This window comes from Pinus tabuliformis, chromosome 4_1 (genome assembly GCF_031772625.1).
Source record: "Pinus tabuliformis cultivar Carrire ecotype Pingquan chromosome 4_1, CPIR1, whole genome shotgun sequence".
In the NCBI taxonomy this organism is placed as follows: Eukaryota; Viridiplantae; Streptophyta; class Pinopsida; order Pinales; family Pinaceae; genus Pinus; species Pinus tabuliformis.
In genome coordinates this window covers 843,391,010-843,410,545 of record NC_142303.1, presented here as the reverse complement: position 1 = coordinate 843,410,545, position 19,536 = coordinate 843,391,010, and the positions used below count along the sequence as shown (strand labels likewise).

At 37.7% G+C, this 19,536-nt stretch overlaps 1 protein-coding gene across 2 annotated transcripts in view; it reads right to left on the bottom strand.

Moving 5' to 3' along the window:
- The window catches only part of LOC149178850 (6-phosphogluconate dehydrogenase family protein), a 433,139-nt gene that overhangs the window by 115,584 nt on the left and 298,019 nt on the right, over positions 1-19,536 (bottom strand). For both annotated transcript variants that reach the window (XM_089420463.1, XM_089420464.1), the window contains exons 8-9: positions 18,448-18,590; positions 16,460-16,544 (exon numbers count right to left, since the gene is read on the bottom strand). In XM_089420463.1, the coding sequence (XP_089276589.1) occupies positions 16,460-16,544; positions 18,448-18,590 (228 nt within the window). The remainder of the gene's footprint in view (positions 1-16,459; positions 16,545-18,447; positions 18,591-19,536) is intronic.

Here is a 19,536-nt window from a genome sequence, read left to right as displayed (position 1 = left end):
GAAGTACCAAAATCGAAAAAGAAGCTAAGAATGATCAGGCTTATGTGTCACCTTTGACTGAGTACATATAGAATAAGATTGGACATACTTCAGATTCTTCAAAACTTTCATCCAGGCATTCTCAGAATCAGGACACGAAATCTATGGTGATCTCATTATTGACATCACAGCCCACCGGAAAGAAAAGTAAAAGGAAGAAGAAAAGAAAAGGGAAGAAGTTTGATGCATCTGATGGTCGAGAGCAGCTTGATATTCGGATGAGTCACAGTCCTAGCATTTTCAGAATTCAGCATGGCACATCCGAGAAGCAGCCCACAGACTTGCCGAAAAGTCAGCAGATGCTCAGTATGCACTATGTTGAGGACATATGATGCCATGGGCATCGTTTTGTATAGTATCTCTAACCCTATTCCCTTTTATTTCATGTCAGCCAGATAGTTTTACTTTCAATAGTTTTATTATGTTTTTTTTTATATTTCAGTTTGTTAGGATAGATTTTCTATTCCAACGGTATTTTCTATATATGCATGATGATTTCGATGTTGAATGGATATCTATTTGATGGACTTTTGTTTCCTTGGATGCAGGATTTTGGGGTTCTCACGTTACTTCTTGGAAGCAACGTGTCCCCATATGGAGCCAGATGTTGCACTCAAATTGTCAAAGTTCCAAGGAAGCAGAAGTACCAATTTTTTCAACAAGGATCAGATCACATATCAGCAATCCTTGTGTCATAGTCATCCCATTCTGCAAGTTGTATATTGTAAATGATTTTAGTAAAACCATGACTCTATGTAACGACCTAGGTAAGCCTATAATTTGATGACAAATTCCATCCTAGGAGGTTTTTTAACCTCACTGATTACCTGTGTTTTTCAACGCGGCTAGTCAGAAGAGTTCTTTCCCTCTAGCTTAAACCTCTAAAGTTAGGGTGAAATTTATGTGCAAAATTGGTTACCCGATTCCTACTACAACAAATTGATAATATTTCACCTACTTGTTAAATTACTTGAACAAGTTACTTGCAGTTTTCAATGGCAAATACTGAAATACATACACTGCAGCCTACATAAAATAAAACACTGCAGAAAACTAAATAATGCACTAGAGAGAAATAAACACACACATGAACATAGTTGTTTTTGGACAATGTCCCTAGAAAATCCCAACTTGGGAAAACCGGTGCAGGAGGTGAGGGTTTTAATTATTATGCATTAGTAAATCTGAATACAAATCGTTGGATGCCCAAACTGGATATCCGATATAGAGAAATGCTGGCAAAAAGTTAGTGAGAAAAATCTCACACTGATCTGGGAGATCTGACTCTGATCAAGGGCTATCTTACTGGCCCCACGTTGCCTCTGTGTAGCTTCTACGTCAATCCTACCTAGATCTGCATCACACTCGCTGGGCTCTACATCACCTCCTCTGCTGACCTCCTGCAGTTTGGAAATTTGACCTCCTGGCCCTCCAGTCTCACATCTCGGATACTGGTACTGAATCTTGTCTCTCCCAGCTGGAATTCGAACTTCCTCTAAAGCTCTGCACTGCCTCTGCATGGCACTGCTCTACTTCACTGAACTGTTCTCTGCCTTCTTTGCCTTACACTCTCCGGATCTGGAAAAACTCTCCTCTAGACTACTATCCCTGCCCCTCACTGCAAGAAGATCATTCGATCTTACTCCAGCAACACAACGCTGCTACTCTTGAGAAATTCGATCTCTGATCTCTCACTCGATGTGTTTTTCCAAATGCCCATCAAGCCTCTTCTTATAATCTTCTCGTTGATCAATCAACAACCCAGATTAGATTCTAATCAATGGCTCAGATCATCTTGACTTGATCCTCGTCTTTCTCTAGAAGATTCACACCCAGTTTAATTAATACACTTTAATTATTTTAATTTCCTAAGTTTAGACTTAGGCATCCACTAAAATAATTAATAATTTTAATTAAACCTCGTCCAAGTGGAATTTCCCAAAATGGTTTCTGGGTATTACGGAATGCATGTATCCTAGCCTCCCTGCAAAATCTTGAGGCTAGAGCACATCCGATGCTAACAAACATCAACACTCCCTCTTAGTGAGCAATGTGCTCTAGTGCTGCAACCCACTGAAGCATCACTCTGACTCTGGAACACCTCCTGCTGCGCTGCTGATGTTTGGCTTTACTACCCACCAACAATTGCGCAACTCTTCATCTGTGCTGCTGCTGAACTACTACCAACATTGTATATGCACTGCAACCCTCTCTAATTGTTGCTGCTGCAACTGCAACGAAAAAGCATCCAAAACACTGAACCAACTATGGTCAGTATGATGCATCTGTCACCCAAGTTTTGACTGCTGCTAGCCTCTACGCTGTCACTGAAGCCTCTACGTTATTTTTGACTCTGCACTGCTGCCAACTCTAATCTGCACTGCTCAGTCTCTGACCTGCTACTAGCTACTGCATCTGTCACTCTGGCACCTGACTACACCAACTGCCATTGGTCCATCTTGCTACTGCATGTCTTGGGTTCCCGTAGCAAGGTACTGATTCATGAGGTGGATATCCTGAAGAATCCTGCCCAACCTGTAGCTCTCTGGGCTACAACTCCAGATCACCCCACCTCACCCGTGGAGGTAGTTTAGCGATCATGGCAAACTCTTCCTCTAGCTTAGAGGACAGCCTGTCAATATCAGCAAATGCAGCTTGTTGATCCTGCTTCTCCTCCTTGTCCCTCTTTCTAAGAGGACACTAAGTGTTGTAGTGACCCATCTCCCCACACCTGAAGCACTTGATCTTTGAAATGTCCTTTTTCCTTTTGCACTTCTCCTGCTTCCCCTTTTATGCAAGGGCTACGTCCTCCTCTTCCTTCACTACCTTCGTCCCACTACTGCTACTACCACTGATTGTGGCCTTCACTAGGTCACGCCTCATCTCCTCCTGCTGCAAATCAACCCATACACATTCCCAATCTGACAGGTGTTCTCTGCCTAGGATGCTCTGAACAAACACTTGTCAATCTTCAGAAATTCTATTTAGCACTAATCGAACAACCTCTGTAGGTTGGGGCCCTGACCCTACTGAAGCCAGTTGATCTCGGAGTTCTTGAAGCCTCTTAAGGAAGGGGTCTATTCACTCCCCTTTCTACATCCTTGTGCATCTCAACTTCTCCTCCAAGAACATCTTCCACTGCTTGGAAGATCCTTCGTATAGCGTGGCTAAGGCTTCCCACATCTGTCGAGCAGTGTCCTTGCCAACTATATGGGATAATACATGATCCTGAACTCTGTCGAGAATGATTCTCTTAGTCTTCACCATATTAGCCTTGTATTTCTTGAGTGGATCTGCATCGACAGCCACAACTACCACACTATTGACATACATCTTGAGATCATTCTCATCTAGAAGGAAGGAGATCCTAGCCTTCTAGATCAATAGTTGGAGGCTCCGTCCAATCGATCTTGATCTCTCAATCCTGTTGCTGCCATTTCTCCTGAAAAAGTCGAACTTCTCCCTCTTCTTCTCTATGCAGTTGCTACCATTTCTCCTGAAAAAGTCAAACTTCTCCATCTTCTTCTCTGCGCAACTGCTGCATTGCTAGAAAAATTCAGACTTCTTGGCTAGAAGTCCTCTGAGGAAGAAATTCCCTCAATATGTGCTCTTCTCTCTCATTGACGCTATTCTGCCACCAACTACTGCAAAATATCTGCATCCCAGCTGAAGCTTTTCTCTGCAAGGAAACAACGCTGCTCCCTTCTGCCTCTGGAAAGCTTCAATCTAGAGAATCGAATTTCTCTGTCAACTCACTCAGAGAAATCGATCTCACTCAAAAACTTTGACCTCTTTAGCCCAAAGACTGTGTTGCCTTCTAGGGTTTCACATTGTTGCCTCTGCAGTAATTTCAAACTCCCTCTTCCTTTTTGCTCTGAGCTCTCCTGCTCACGATCTGTGCTTTGATACCATGTGAAAAATCAGTTACCCGATTCCTATCGATTTGTGGTAGCATCTGATGTGCTCTAGCTATGAAAATTGGTGGAGAGGCTAAAGCACATAAGATCTCCAAAACCCAGAAATCGTTTGGAGAAATTCTACCCAGATGAGGAGATATTAAAATAATCAATGTTGTTAAAAGCGCGATCGGGATTTAATCGGCGCCGGGAAAAAATCGGAAAAATCGTTAAAATCGGGAAAAAATCGGAAAAAATCGGGAAAAAATCGTTTGGCACAAAAATATTCATTTTTTTTCATTTTTTTTCAATTTTTTTAATATCTAAACCATCTACAACATAAAATAAATACATTGACACATAAATATGATAAAAAAACTAATATATAAGATGTTTAATATCATTTCTAGCGCTAAAATCACACATAACATTGAATCATGTCCTGAATAGTAAGTCCTGAGTCCCAACTCAGCCTCAAAATATCAACAAAAAATATGATAATGTATCTCATCATGTCATAATGTCATATACAATAAAATGAAAGTCTAAGACTCTAATCCTATTGATTTCCTCTGCCCCTCTTGCGAGAAAATGTCACTGCTTTCCCTTTCCCCCTAGATGAAGATGCTGGTGCCTGTGGTGGTGGAAATGGCAGTGGAGTCTGACGTGCTCTAGAAGCTGAAGAAGTAGCTGTAGAAGTAGCAGCTACTGTAGGTAGACAGAGACCACGTCCTCTAGTGGTAGCCCGGGTAGGCGGTGTCACCTCCTCCTCCTGCTCCTCCAACTCTTCCTCCTCTTGCTCCTGCTCCTCCTCCTCCCCCTCCTCCTCCTCCCCCTCCTCCTCCCCCTCATCCTGCACTAACCAATCCTCAGTGGGATCCATGAGAGGCCTCTCGGTCTCAACCCTCCATTCAGCAGTGGTGTCAATCTCATCCAATGAGATGGCTTCCATATCAGGTGTCTTGTCTAGTTGCCTCACCCACAATCGAAGATTGTAGTAGACATAGACCATGTCATTAAGTCTACGGGACTCCAACCTGTACAAAGTTCATGCAATAATAATTAATAATTAATATTATAAAAAAAAATATTGTTTAATGAATTCAAAAATTTATTTGGAAATTTGCAATATTTTAAATGTTTAAGTGTTAAGTTGTTAACCTATTGCGCTTCTTGTTGTGTATTTTTTCAAATACACTCCAATTGCGCTCACATCCCGAGGAGCTGCATGTTTGGCTGAGGATGCGTATGGCAAGCTTTTGCAAAAGGGGTACTCTGCCACCATACATCTTCCACCATGCGGCTACAACAAAATTACAAATAAACATAAGAAAAAAATGGAATTTGAAGAGACAATGAAATTTGAAACAAAGTTACAAACTAAAAAATACCTGGCATTTTGGCCGTCCTATCAAAGATAGCCAAATGTGCCACCTGACATCTGATACGTCTCAATTTGTTTAGAGATCTCCATACGTTGTTCTGGAGTTCTCACCATCTTCTGGACACAGGTTAATAATCCATCCATGATCTCAGCATCAAAATCAAACCCACATGCATAAGAAAATGTAGGGTTCAGGAAAAGCCCAGCAGCATGAATGGGACGATGGAGTGTGTTGTTCCATCGCTCATCAATGACCTTCCATAGAAGGAGTTGTCTCTGGAACCCATCATCTCCCTTGTCATCATAGTAGGACCGAATGGCTTCTTTGGCCCTGTCCATGGCTTCATACAAATAGCCCATTGCGGGCTTCTCACCATCTACCAACCGAAGAACCTTTACCAAAGGTTCAGTGACAGCGCACACCTCCTGCATTCTCGCCCAGAAGTCTTCTTGGTATGAAACAAGTCTGCAAACGGCCTCTCCTTCTGGTTTGCGGCTCATTGGCGAAGAACGCCACTCCTCTGAAAGAAACATTCTCTTCAAATCCCACATAGATTTCAAGAGGGATTGAAGAGATATGAAACTCGTCGCAAACCGTGTAATGGCGGGGCGCACCAACTCTTTGTTGTTGGTGCATTTTCTCATCAAGCTAAGCACAGATGTGTGATTGTAAATAAATTTTGTGATGCTTTTTGATGAGTCAACAGTCTCTTTGACAAAGGGAATTTTCCCTATGTCCTCTAACATCAAATCAATACAATGGGCAGCACAAGGTGTCCAAAATAAAGTAGGATGCCTGTCCATAAGCATTCTACCAGCAGCAACATAATTTGCAGCGTTGTCCGTTATGACTTGGACAACATTTTCTGCACCCACCTCCAAAATAAACATATCCAGCAAATCACATAAATTTTTTGCATCTTTGATTTGATGAGTTGCATCAATAGATTTGATAAACATAGTCCCCCTGGGACAACTAACCAAGAAGTTTATAAGGGTTCTCCCCTTTTGGTCAGTCCAACCATCTGACATAACAGTGCATCCTGTTTGTGCCCAGGATTCCCTAAAATCCTCCAATCTTTGGGTGCAGTCACGCTTTTCATCTTGAAGAAGCCGGCCTCTGAAATCATGAAGAGAAGGGATTTTGTACCCCGAGCCAACACTGGCAATAGCATCAACAGTAGGTTGGAAAAATGGATTATTCCTTACAATGCTGAAAGGAATATCACTCCAGAGGAGAAATTTTGTCATCAACTTGTCAGCTTGTTCTTTTTCAGTTCTTTTCATCATTGAACCGATAGTTGGTTGTGCACCAGGTGTGGTTCGAGGAACAAAAAATGATGATGCAGCTACCGGATTGACTGACGCTGCAGTAGAACCAGTGCCACTTGGCCCACTTCCTTCAACTGACCTTTTTAGTTGCCTTTTGAGTTCTTCTTTGGCCTCTTTAGAGTGCTCTAATTCTCCCAATGCTCTCATGGCTTTTCGGATAATTTCAGCATTTGTATTAGGACAGGGCACCACATCACGTCCAGGGATTTGTGCAAGGTGGAACTTCAACCTGTACACCCCCCCGAATATCTCCTTTCCACACAACTTGCAATACAAGTTTTGTCTATCATTCGGAGTTTTAGGGTCACCATATTCCCAGAAAGGATCCAATTTCCTTGGCATGTTTGTTTTTGAATTTTGAATTTGCAAACCTATGGAAAAAATTAAAAATAAGGATTAGGAAATAGGAATTTAGGATTACATAATACAAATTACAATTTAGCATTTGCAAAATTACAAGTTAATTATTTCCAAAATCCCAATTTCTAAACCCAAGTTACCCAACCAAATGCCAATGGCAAATGCAAAAAAACAATGAAAATTCAAAAAAAATAAACAATGTTTAAAGAAAATGAGAAAATAAAAATAAAAAATTGGTTCTCATAGTCATAACAAATAACCCATCCCAAATCAATGAAAAATTTCCAAAAATTCTTTAAAAACAATGAAAAACAAAGTTTTTATAGAAGCAAAACAAAAAAAAATTAATCTACATACCTGGTTTATGGACAAATTGGTGATCTTGGCTTGGATTCCTCCTAAAATCGCTTGGATTCGCTCCCAAATCCGACGGCAACCCTCTCCCTCACTTCTTCTCCTCCTCCTCCGCGCGGACTGCTCAATGAAATAAAATAAAAATCGATTTTCCATATAAAACGCCCGCTGCCCGCGCCTCTGGCGATTTTTACCGAAAAAATCGCGATTTTTTCGAAAAAATCGCGATTTTTTTAAAAACTCGCGATTTTTTCGAAAAAGAAAAAATCGCCTATAAAAAAAAGTGCCGATTTTTATCGATAAAAATCGCGATAAAATCGGATTTGCGAAAAAATCGCGATTTTCCGATAAAATCGCGATTTTATCGCGATTTTAACAACACTGAAAATAATTAATATTTTTAATGGGGTCCTAAGTATAAACTTAGGAAAATTAAAATATTAATGTGTATTAATATAATTTTGGGTTAGAAGGTTCCAAGAGATGAGGATTAAGCCAAATCTAATCTTAGTCGTTGATTAGGGACTTAATCTCGGCCATTGCGGACTCAACAGGAAAAGTATAAGAGGAGGCTTGAGAGTCAGTTGGAGATACACCAAATTGATTAGTTAGTTCGATTTTCTGGAGTGTGAGAGAATCGAGCTAGTGATGTGTTGCAGCAAGGGGCAGTACGGCACGAGGCCGAGAATACATAGCAGAGGTAAAGATAGTGTCAGAGAGACAGCGCAGAGCCTGGAGAGGCTGACGCATAGGCAGCTAGGTGCTACGCAGAGGCAACAGGGAGCCACGCAGAAGCAGTAGAGGCCAGTGTGGGTGACGCAAAGGGTCTGAGGGTTGACGCAAAGGCTTCAATAGTTGCGGAAAGGCTAGCAGAGCTGATGCAGGGCCAAGAGGCAGCACTGGGAGAATTTTCGTGGGCAGACTGATTGTTGGTGAGCAAGGAAGGGTGACGCAATCCCTGCTAAGTGATGAAGAGCAACAGAGAAGCTTGGGGCAACTTTCGTTGTCCATCTAAGGAGCTGCAATTGTTGCTGTGGGATCATTCATCCAGTGATTGGTCAGCCGAAATATCTGTCTCCGAGGAGAGGTACTACTGCCGAGGGCATTCTCTGTTGGGTGAGCCATTTCTGGCACCCTAGTTGTATTCATAAACTGCATATTAATAAAACCCTCATATCTGCTGCACCGCTTGTCTTGCATTGGGTTTTCCTGGAGACGATTGTCCAAAAATAACAGTCTCTTGTGTGTTTGTCTCAGCTATTTCAGTTGTTGATCTGTATATGAGTTAAGGCTGCATTTGTGTTTATTTCATTATTTATATTTATAAATAACTTGTTAATGGAATAAACAAGTAGGAAAAATAAACCAGATAATGCAGTAAGGATTTATAACGTGTCAGACTTAGAAATTTCAACAATTCCTACTACAACAAACTGATAATATTTCACCTACTTGTTAAATTACTTGAACAAGTTACTTGCAATTTTCTACGACAAATACTGAAATACATACACTGCAGCCTACACAAAATAAAATACTGTGGAAAACTAAATACTGCACTAGAGAGAAATAAACACACACATCAACACAATTGTTTTTGGACAATGTCCCCAAGAAAACCCGACCTGGGAAAACTGGTATAGCAACTGAGGATTCTAATTATTATGCAGTAGTAAATTTGAGTACAAATTGTTGGATACCCAAACTGGCTATTTGGTACAGAGAAATGCTGGCAAAATGTTAGTGAGAAAAATCTCACACTGATTCGGGACATCCTACTCTGATTAGGGTTTGGCTGAGTAGCCCCACATTGCCTCTGCGCAGCGTCTACGTCAATCCTACGCAAATTTGCGTCACACTAGCTGGGCTCTGCGTCACCTCCTCTATTGTCTAGAAATTCGACCTCCTGACCCTCTGGTCTCACACCCCAGATTCTGGCACTGAATCTTGTCTCTCCCAGCTGGAATTCGAACTCCCTCTGAAGCTTTGCGCTGCCTCTGCGTGGCACTGCACTACCTCACTAAACTGCTCTCTACCTTCTCTGCATTGCACTCTCCAGATCTATAAAAACTCTCCTTCGGACTACTATCCCTGTGCCTCACTGCAAGAAGATCACTCGATCTTTACTCTGACAACACAATGTTGCTACTCTTTAGAAATTCGATCTCTGATCCCTCACTCGATGTGTTTTTCAAAATGTCCGTCTAGCCTCTTCTTATAATCTTCTCGTTGATCAAATCAACAACCCAGATTAGACTCTAATCAATGGCTCAGATCATCTTGACTTAATCCTTGTCTTTCTCTAGAAGATTCACACCCAGTTTAATTAATACACTTTAATTATTTTAATTTCCTAGGTTTAGACTTAGGCATCCATTAAAAATAATTAATAATTTTAATTAAACCTCCTATGGGTGGAATTTCCCAAAATGATTTCTGGGTGTTATGGAATGCATGTGTCCTAGCCTCCCTGCAAAATCTTGAGGCTAGAGCACATCCGATACTACCAGAAATCAACAATTTATTGTCGAATTATTAGGTGAGTCCCAGTGTTTTAGTCAAGTCTGATGTAAAAGTGGTTTGAGAATAATTTAAGCTAATTGGCTAAATTATTTTATTACAAATCACTTGGTTTACTAGATCGTATTGAGTCGCAGATTGTTTTTGTGCCTTGAGGGTCTAAGACAAATGTGTATTCCCTCTTTGAGTCTTTAAAAGAAAAATCATATGTAAAAGAGGGTTGGAAAATTAATTAATCCCCTCATGTGTAAATTAATTAATTTTTTCTGGCAAAATAAAATTAAATCCTAAGCCAAACAATTAATTAATTAGAGTCAAAATTAAAATGTCTAGGAAAATATATTCTCCAAATAGAAAAATTTGTGGGTCTTGAAAGAATCAATTTTTAAAGGTCCTCCACCAAGGGAATATTGTTTTTTTTAAGAAAATTTGGACCCTTGGACCTTGGTGGTTAAATCAATTTCAATTTTTCGAGAAAATTAGCTCTAAATAATTAATTTTGAGTTAATTAAAATGGATTTAAATGATAAATTCGAAAATTCTTCAAAAATAAGAAATCAAGACCCAAGATTAAAAGATATTGAAGTATTTATCAACGACCAAGATTATTTTGACAAGGATCAAAGAAACTAGCCATTATTTTTCCATTTGGAGAATTTATCTATAAATTAGAGAGTCATTTGAGTCTCTAGTCATCTTGATCTCTGACTAAAATTGCTACTAAAGCATTGTGTAAACTATTGTCCCATTGGGAACTACTTTTTCTATCATAATAAAAGACTTTGGGGTGCAATTCAAGGTGTTCTTGCTTATTGATTTGTGGTATGTGCTGACTATGAGCATCTCTATGTTGTGTTGAATATTGGTAAGATCTGTTTTTCATTAGATGGAGATAAAATCATACTACTGCTAGTTTTGGGCTAATCTTAAGTGGTTTGATTTCCCATGTGATCTAACAGACTATTTTTTGAGATAAATACATAATGTTTGCAGGTGTGGCTTGATGGGGCCTGACTCAGGTTCAGAGTTAATTAGCCAAAAAAATCCTTGTACTACTGGCCTGTTCGGCAACAGCCCGTGGAGCGCAGAGTGAGGTCTCACCCGAAGCAATATGGGGGGGTGCTGGAACCAAATTTCCGCACCCTTGAGATGTTTGAGAGGTTGGTTTAGTCCAACTATGAATAACTTCGCGCAGGTTACTTCACGCACTTTCCTAGCCTGCAAGGCCTTCACGCTCTGTTATACTCACCTTCGCGCAGCCCTAATCAAGGGCTGAGGTGATTTCGCGCTGCTAAGGCAACAATCTGTGCTCTTTTCCTAAGTTACACTGCAGATCTTACTTATCTTCTTATAACTGTTAATTAACTTCGCGGAAACAGATACTTATCTTATATTCGCTTATTCAACATATTCATATAAGTTCGCGCAGCATATAAACAGTAAACTTGTAATTCATACCCAATATACTTCAATGCATAAAACAGGAAAAAGACACATAAAATGATAAGAAACTTCTCTTTATTAATTTCTCCATGGTTACAGACTCGACTCACCCTGCGCACTCAGCTGCAGGGGTTCGCACACTTAGCTGCAGAGCCTTCTCCTATTCTACGATCCAAAACACGACTTTACACTTCCACCAAGACTCAATTCATCATCATTAGATCCTACCTGCATCTCCATCTTTACACGTAGAGCCTCGCTCTATTTATACAATCCCATGGTCTGCAAACCATGGGTAGAACTCTCAAGCCGACATTACATTACAAAAAGTAAGGGGGGACAACCCTGTGACTCAATTACAACATCACACTTTGCGCCCATACTTCGCAAATTCTTTACATCGGACATAGTCAAAACTCAGGCTTTAAGCCCCAAAACTTGCCTTGAGGGATCCCGCGCCCAACAGCAGGTACTTCAGTGCTTGGCCTTCAAGTTCACAAACTTGGGCAAGAATCATTGTTGCTTGGATCTCTAGTTTTTTATATGGTGGATTTAATCTTCACTTGGGCTATAGTGAATCATTAATTTTTCTGAAGCATTTTAGTCATTCTTTCAAGTAAAAAATATTGAAAATTTTATTTTTTCAAAATCCATTTAAAAACCCATGTATATTTTGTAAATTAAATTGTAAATTTAAATTGTAATTTATTTTTTCTAACTTGGGTTGGGGTTTTAGATCTATTTTGTATATATTTGGGGTTTGGGTGTTTTTATTTTCATTTTTTGCAGGTTGGATCAAGGGATCAAGTGAGAGAAGAGCTAGATCTAGGCCATTGAGAGTAAGATTTATTCTCTAGATAATTTTACACGGCCATTTACTGAAGATTTGACGGCAAAATTCAGATTTGGAAATTTTCGAGATATGGGTGTTCAATTTTTGGCCTCCTCTTACCGTTTTAGAGCTCGATTTATCATTTTAGCCCCTTTATCGCCACAAATTGGCTTTCCTTAGCCTTGTTCTCCAATTCTTGACCTCTTTTGCCCCAAAATTGACCTGAAGCCCTAAATTGATGCTTTAAGGCTAAATACTTGACGGTTTTGCACGATTAAGGTCTCAATATTCATATCTAGCAAGCGGCAAGGTAATCCCAAAATTTCAATGATTTCAACGGTGGGATCTTCAAGGCCTTGGGCCTAAGGTTTGACCTCAAAACCCTCATTTTGCTTTAGTTTCATTACAACGGTTAAATCAGAGATAATTAGGCCCTAAAATCTATTTCTATATGGTCAAAATTGTTTAGAATTGCAAAATCTTTGTTTTCACAAATTTTTGTCATTTGGTCATCTCTAATTTGACCTAGATCTGACATTTTAGCTTGCTGGAAATTTCTGCATAACTGTAAAAATCAGATCTGAACATTTCTGAATCACATCCTAATTAAAGTCTAAAAAATTTGAATTTTCAGTTTTTATCGGCAAACTTACTATTTTTTGACATTGTGGGAATTATCTGTAGTATTTTCAGTCTACTGATCAATCATTGATATACTACTGTCATAAACTTATCAGTTCTGAAAATTGCTGAATCAAACTCTCCTAAAGCCCTCAAATTGGAAATTTTCAAGTTTTAGTGTATTTTGCCATTTATGGAAATATTGGTTATCTATTTCTAGCAATTTTATCTTGCTGATCTGCCACGGTTTCACTGCTGAAATAAGTATATCAAATCTGAAATTTTCTTAGTCCAACCCTAAAAAAGATCCTAAAAATTGATTTTTCCTCAAGTTTGGTAACTTTTACTATTTTTAAGCATTTTTGGGCATTGGTGCTGACATCACTATTTGCTGATCCGTGGGTTAACTTACTGCTGCAAATTATAATTCAAATCTGAAATTTTACTGAAAGATATATATCTTGAGAAAGCTAACATACATATTTTCAGACATTGTGGGAATTATCTGTAGTATCTTCAGTCTGGTGATCTATCATTAATATACTGCTGTCTTAAACTTATCAGTTCTGAAAATTGCTGAATCTAACTCTCCTAAAGACCTGAAATTGGAAATTTTCAAGTTTTAGTGTATTTTGTCATTTCTGAAAATATTGGTTATCTATTTCTGGCAATTTTATCTTGTTGATTTGCCACTATTTCACTACTGAAATAAGTATATCAGATCTGAAATTTTCTTAGCTCAACCCTAAAAAAATCCTAAAAATTGATTTTTCCTCAAGTTTGGTTTTACAATTTTTAAGCATTTTTGGGCATTGGTGTTGACATCACTATTTGCTGATCCATGGGTTAACTTACTGCTGCAAATTATAATTCAGATCTAAAATATCACTAAAAGATATATCTTGAGAAAACTAACATACATATTTTCTAAGTTGACATAGTTTTGTGATCTTGGGCAAGCATAAGCATTGTTGGTTTAGCATTTTCTTATTGTCGTTATAATATTGATCAAGTCTGAATTTTCTGAATATTTATTGTTGAGATACATCTGAAATTCGTTAATCTCATTGATCTCATAGCTTGGCATAACATCTTGTGTTAATTGGTGAATTGGTTGAAGCTTACAAATGTATCTCTTGAAGTCTATCTTGTTTAAGAGTGCATCATAACATTGTTGAGTACTCTTAAGATAAATCTCACATAAGTACTTATGTAATCTATTAATCTTAATCCAAGATAGAAGTCACTCATAATCTCTTGCATAAGCATCTCACATAGGTTAGTCGATCATTCGAGCAGCAGTTGTCCATCTGGTCATTTGATTTTAATTTATAAGAAGCAAGAATTTGTGACTCCTTTAAAGCACCAGTCTCATAATAGAAAATCTAATTTAATCATAATCTTGCTTAATTCCAATCAAGTGGTTAGGCCACTCATCTGTGTCTCCCAGGTAAGTTGATTTCTCAACTTACTTTCCTTCACCTCATTCCATAGGGACTACCCTCATACCCTGCTATTGGGAGATAGCTAGAACGGAGTGGGAGGCAGAGTGACAGCGCCCGTCTTGAGCGTTGTCATGGTGTCTGTACAATCCGGGCAACAAGGCCTAAATCCATCCAAATGCTCCATGGGTACAGACTCAAAACCCCATCAATGTGATGAAAATAACCAGTGTTGATAATATCAGTATCGGGAAAGATCAGCGAGGATCCAGAAAATATCTTATCAGCAATATCGGCGAAAATATCGGCAAATATCGGCAAGCATAAAAAATGCATAATATATTCATTTTTTTCAGATTTCTAAACATATAAAGCAATAACAACATGAACTAAACACATTCGCACATAAATACGAAGAAGGCATTGATATATATGATGTCAAATAGAAATGATACATCAAACTTCAAAGGCGATACCAAATCCTGTTGATCCCTAATAATTGTCCAATCAAGGACTCAAACAAAATAACATCACATATCCTGCTGATCCCTAATAGTGATAATTGTCCAATCAAAGACTCAAACAAAATAACATCACATATCCTGAATGATCCCTGATAGTGATAATTGTCCAATCAAGGACTCAAACAAAACAACATCACATATATAAAACTTTAAAAGTATTTCATCATCATGAGTTATAAACTTATATGTAGCAAAAGTTGCAAAACAAATAAAACTAGCAGCTATCTATCTGAGACCATTGGCCTCTCCCTAGCAGCTTTCTTTCTGTCTTGTTCAGCAATTGCTTCACAAGCTTTTTGTATAACCTCTGCACTAGAAACCATACAAGGCATCACATCTGCATCATATGCAGAGAGTTTAGCCAGATGGTATTTCAATCGTGTAATCCCTCCTGACATCTTGGTCCCACACAAGTTGCATGATATATATGCCTGATTTGCCCCACCAACAGCCTCCCCATACTCCCAAAATGGGTCCAACGGTTTTGGCATATTTGACATTTGTAGTGAACTAATTCAAACCTAGGGCACAAAAAAAACAAAAAATTGGCCTTAAACCCCCTAACACAAAATGAAAAAATAATAAGTAATAACAACCTCATTAAAAAAAATTACTACATTATTTGCATTTTGCAATGTGAATGAAAAATGGCAATAAGAGGGTGCATAAGAAAGTTGAAAAAAAAAAATGAAGCTTGCTGTCCAAATATGGAGAAAACCCTTGCATTGGTTCATGGGCATGAAAATCATAGCAAATGGACAAAAACAAAGAAACAAAATGTTGGTAGGCAAAGAGACAAGCAAGCATAACCCTAAATCTATGAAAAAATCATTAACATAGGGGTTTTTAAGAACATACCTGTTAATGGAAGAAATGAAGTTTGTCTCACTATTCTTCAATCTTTGATCCACAAAAAATCTTAATTGGTGGTGATAATAGTTGTTTGATCTTCAAACCCTCCTTGACAAACACCACAAAACTCTTTCCCTTCCTTCTCCAACACTCAAAAATAGAAATGAAGAAAAAAAAACCAATTTTCCTTTTTTGTAGCTGCGGAAAAACACGCCCAGCGATATTTTATATCGTTGTGCGATATTTTTGGAAATATCGCTGATATTTCGGAAATATCGCGATATTTTCGGGAGCCGAAAATATCGCGATATTTTCTCGGCGATATTTCGGCTCACCGAAAATATCGCGATATTTCCGATATTCGGCGATCTATCGCCGATATTATCAACACTGAAAATAACAATGTGAAACCTAAAACAATATGAGGTGTAAGTTGTAACAAGTCCTCTTCATCTACTTGTTAAAATTTCCACGTCTTGGCCAAACTTGGTGGCTGGCCCATGCATCAATATGCAATTCTTAAGGTTCTTAAGAGTTTTACCATATATTAGAATACTATTTTGTTCTCTAACCATATGAAGGCTTTTATCTTCGGCCATAGCCTAGAATCTCAAATTTTTTAAATGTATAGTTCTGGAAATCTGCAAAATAAACTTTCTTAACATATTATGTCAGTCATGAAAAGAGAAATGATCATTGAAAGAAGAAATATAGTGGTTCCATAGTAAATAATGTTCTATGAACTGCCAAAATAATTCATATTCTAATTGCATGGAAGCATTTTAGTTTGCATGTCAAATTCTTAATCCTATCTTAATAATTAGTCAAAAATACAAAAGGAAATTATGTAGAAATGATACCATAAGTTTACACGAAAATCCACCCTCATAATTTTTTGATGAAGGAAGTCCTTCCATAAATCCTGGCACGGGATTGTAAGTATCACTGCAATGCATTTGACATAAATCACATACATGAACTTTGGAATACAGTTTCACAGAAATCAGAAGCAAAAATTGGTTAACTTTCAAATGTCTTGCTTTGCCCAAAATTTAATAAACACATGTTTGTAAATTGATATTCCTACATTGAACAAAAACAACATTTATGGGTTTGTTTTGTGCGACGCTAATTTCGTAATTTCCTCTTGTAACTTATTACAATATTAAAGTTTAATTTCTATGGAGAAACTGGTTTTAAAAAAGGTATGAAATGCAAAAATGGGAAACAGCAAAAGTTTAATGAAATGCTATACATACTTATAAGCACTTCTACCTTCAAGTATCATGGCCTTTTCAACTTGTCAACCAATTTATAATTCATACATTTACAAAGTTTAAATACTTTATAAATTATTTCATCTGCTTTTTATTTTGACTTTCATAAATACAATATATCAAATATCTGCCCTTACCTTTTGTGAAAGCACAAAAATTGATGGGTGATTTAATATCATCAAGCTCTAACCAATGTTGCAAACATTCACATCAGGACAAAATCGGCAAGGGTCCAGAAATCCAAAAAATCATAAAAATAGAGAAAATATTGGTAAAAAATTGTTAACATCGGCAACATTTAGATACCACCAAAATATCGGTAAAAATCTGCAAACATTGGCTAGGCCAAAAAATCAAGATTTCACAATAAAACCGGGGTGTTTGCAACACTGCTTCTAACTTTTCAATTATGCAAGATTTGAATCAACTTGGACTTCTAATCTTTCTGCTCTAACACCATGTGGAAAATGGACTCAGAATATACATAAGATATGGAATATTATTCTATCATGAATGGAGCCATTTGAAAGAATGCAGTTGATCCCCTTTTATTTGGTTCATTAGGTAGTTGAGTTATCCATATGACCTCACTACCTCATTTAACGATATCTAATTAACTTATGTCTAATACTCGATTAGTCATTTATGTAATGCAACTTTATTGAAATTATTGCGTTGAGTTGTATTAGAGTTTTATACTCCAACAATTCATTACCTGCAGTGTCTTTTTAACCAAAATGGAATTATTACTGCAGCAATTGACATAACTGAAACAAAAAAATTAGAGTAACAGAAATAAAAATCCAAAAGCAAAGAAAATAGTGGGAGCATCTGCACACCTAAGGGTGGATTAAACCTACAAATCCAAGTAATTGGGAAACCGGCTGATTATATTGATAAAATGATAGGAGTTACAAATGGGAAGGGGAGCTTCCCCTAGTTACACCATAAAGAGACAAAAACACTAAAATAAAGATTAGGTCGCTAATAAAAGAAATAAGATCCTCATTACATAAAAGAGGCCTTTTATAAATATTGAAGATGATATTATAAAGGCCTGGTAATATAAGATATAAATTCATGAGTGTATATACATAATGGCTCATGTACACAGTCTACTAACGAGTACAAAATGGGTTAGGTACACAACATTACTGACTTTTGATCCTTGGAGGATCTTTTTGCTAAAAGCATGCTAGTACAAAAATACAAATATATGTGTGTTTTAATAAAATAGTGAAGACAAGCTAAAAATAACAGATTAAGAAGAAACACAACCTCATTATTTCTATTGGTACACACAGATCTATCCTACTTTCAAAAAGTTAACATCCCAAGAAGGAAAACAAGCTATCCTGTTTTGCAAACTGTCTATGCTTCTGGAAATTACTTTTGTCATTATGCACTTTATTTTCTGTTTTGAAACAAGTAAAAAACTGTAAATCAAGGAACATTAGCTAAATGGACCCCATGTATGAAGAAGCCTGCAACCCTAAAACAACTCTGGACTTCACTGAAATCTGAAATCATTCTAACAATTAATAATGGTGATAAACTAGAGAATGCAATACCTGCTCCAACAACGAGCACTTGAAGAATTGAATATTTTCGATAAAGTTAGTGCACTAATGCCCAGATGCTGCCCAAGAGCAAGAGCTTCAGATATCCCAGCCATAGAAACTGCCATGGCTAAGTTGTTACAGATCTTTGCAGCCTGGAATAAAGGGCCATGAAAATGTTAAAAAGGGATCAGAACTTGCAATATTATAGACAATTATCAACATTTGTCATCATAACTTGTGCATGTTTTTCATTTTAGAAGACACTCGTAGTTAGGCATTAGAATCAGTTATAGTCAGGAAGCTTCCGAAGAATGACACTCTATGCTTGAAATGCACATATTGATCCTAAATAGAAATTTAGTGAATGCTAGAAAGGTGAATGTTGAAATGTTTGCTGTTTATAGATGAGGAAGCTAAACAGAGCTTAAACGAAGATGGGTATTTGTCGATCAACAAAGCTACATACTGAAGTACAACAACCCTCTACAGGAATATATAAAATGCTATTTACTTTCTCAAAGAAATGGAACAGCAATGGAATTGCAGACTCCAACCAACAGTGTGACATGTAAATCAGTAGGATATACCCATAATTCTAAAATCTCTATTTGTAAAAGTTTGGCATATGGGAGACTACTTTTGAAGATCTCTTTGAAAAATAGGTAAAACATGGGAGAGGAGCAATAAGAAGCCCAAAACCAGGAAGCCTGGCATCTTGCAGATCTCCTAACATCCACGGCCAAAAAGAAGCAGGTAATTAGATCAGGTTTCACTATACCCAAATCGTATCTGTGCCATAATTACTAAATGCAAACTGCGCGATGTATTTAGATTTCCAAATCACGAAGGCTATAGGAGCTCTCCCCCATATAGGACTTTATAACTGCATATGCACATGAAAATAACCCAAAGATATAATGGAGATAATAATGAATGCCGTATATTGTCCATGATGCTACAACAATACTGTAATGTCCCCCATTAAATTAATATTGTTAAGATGAATTTCTATTTTTGCAATTGAGTGTTGGGAAATATTTTGGCATGTAAACTTAGGAAAAGTGGGTGGAGGGAGTCCCCACTTTTTTTTTGAGAGAT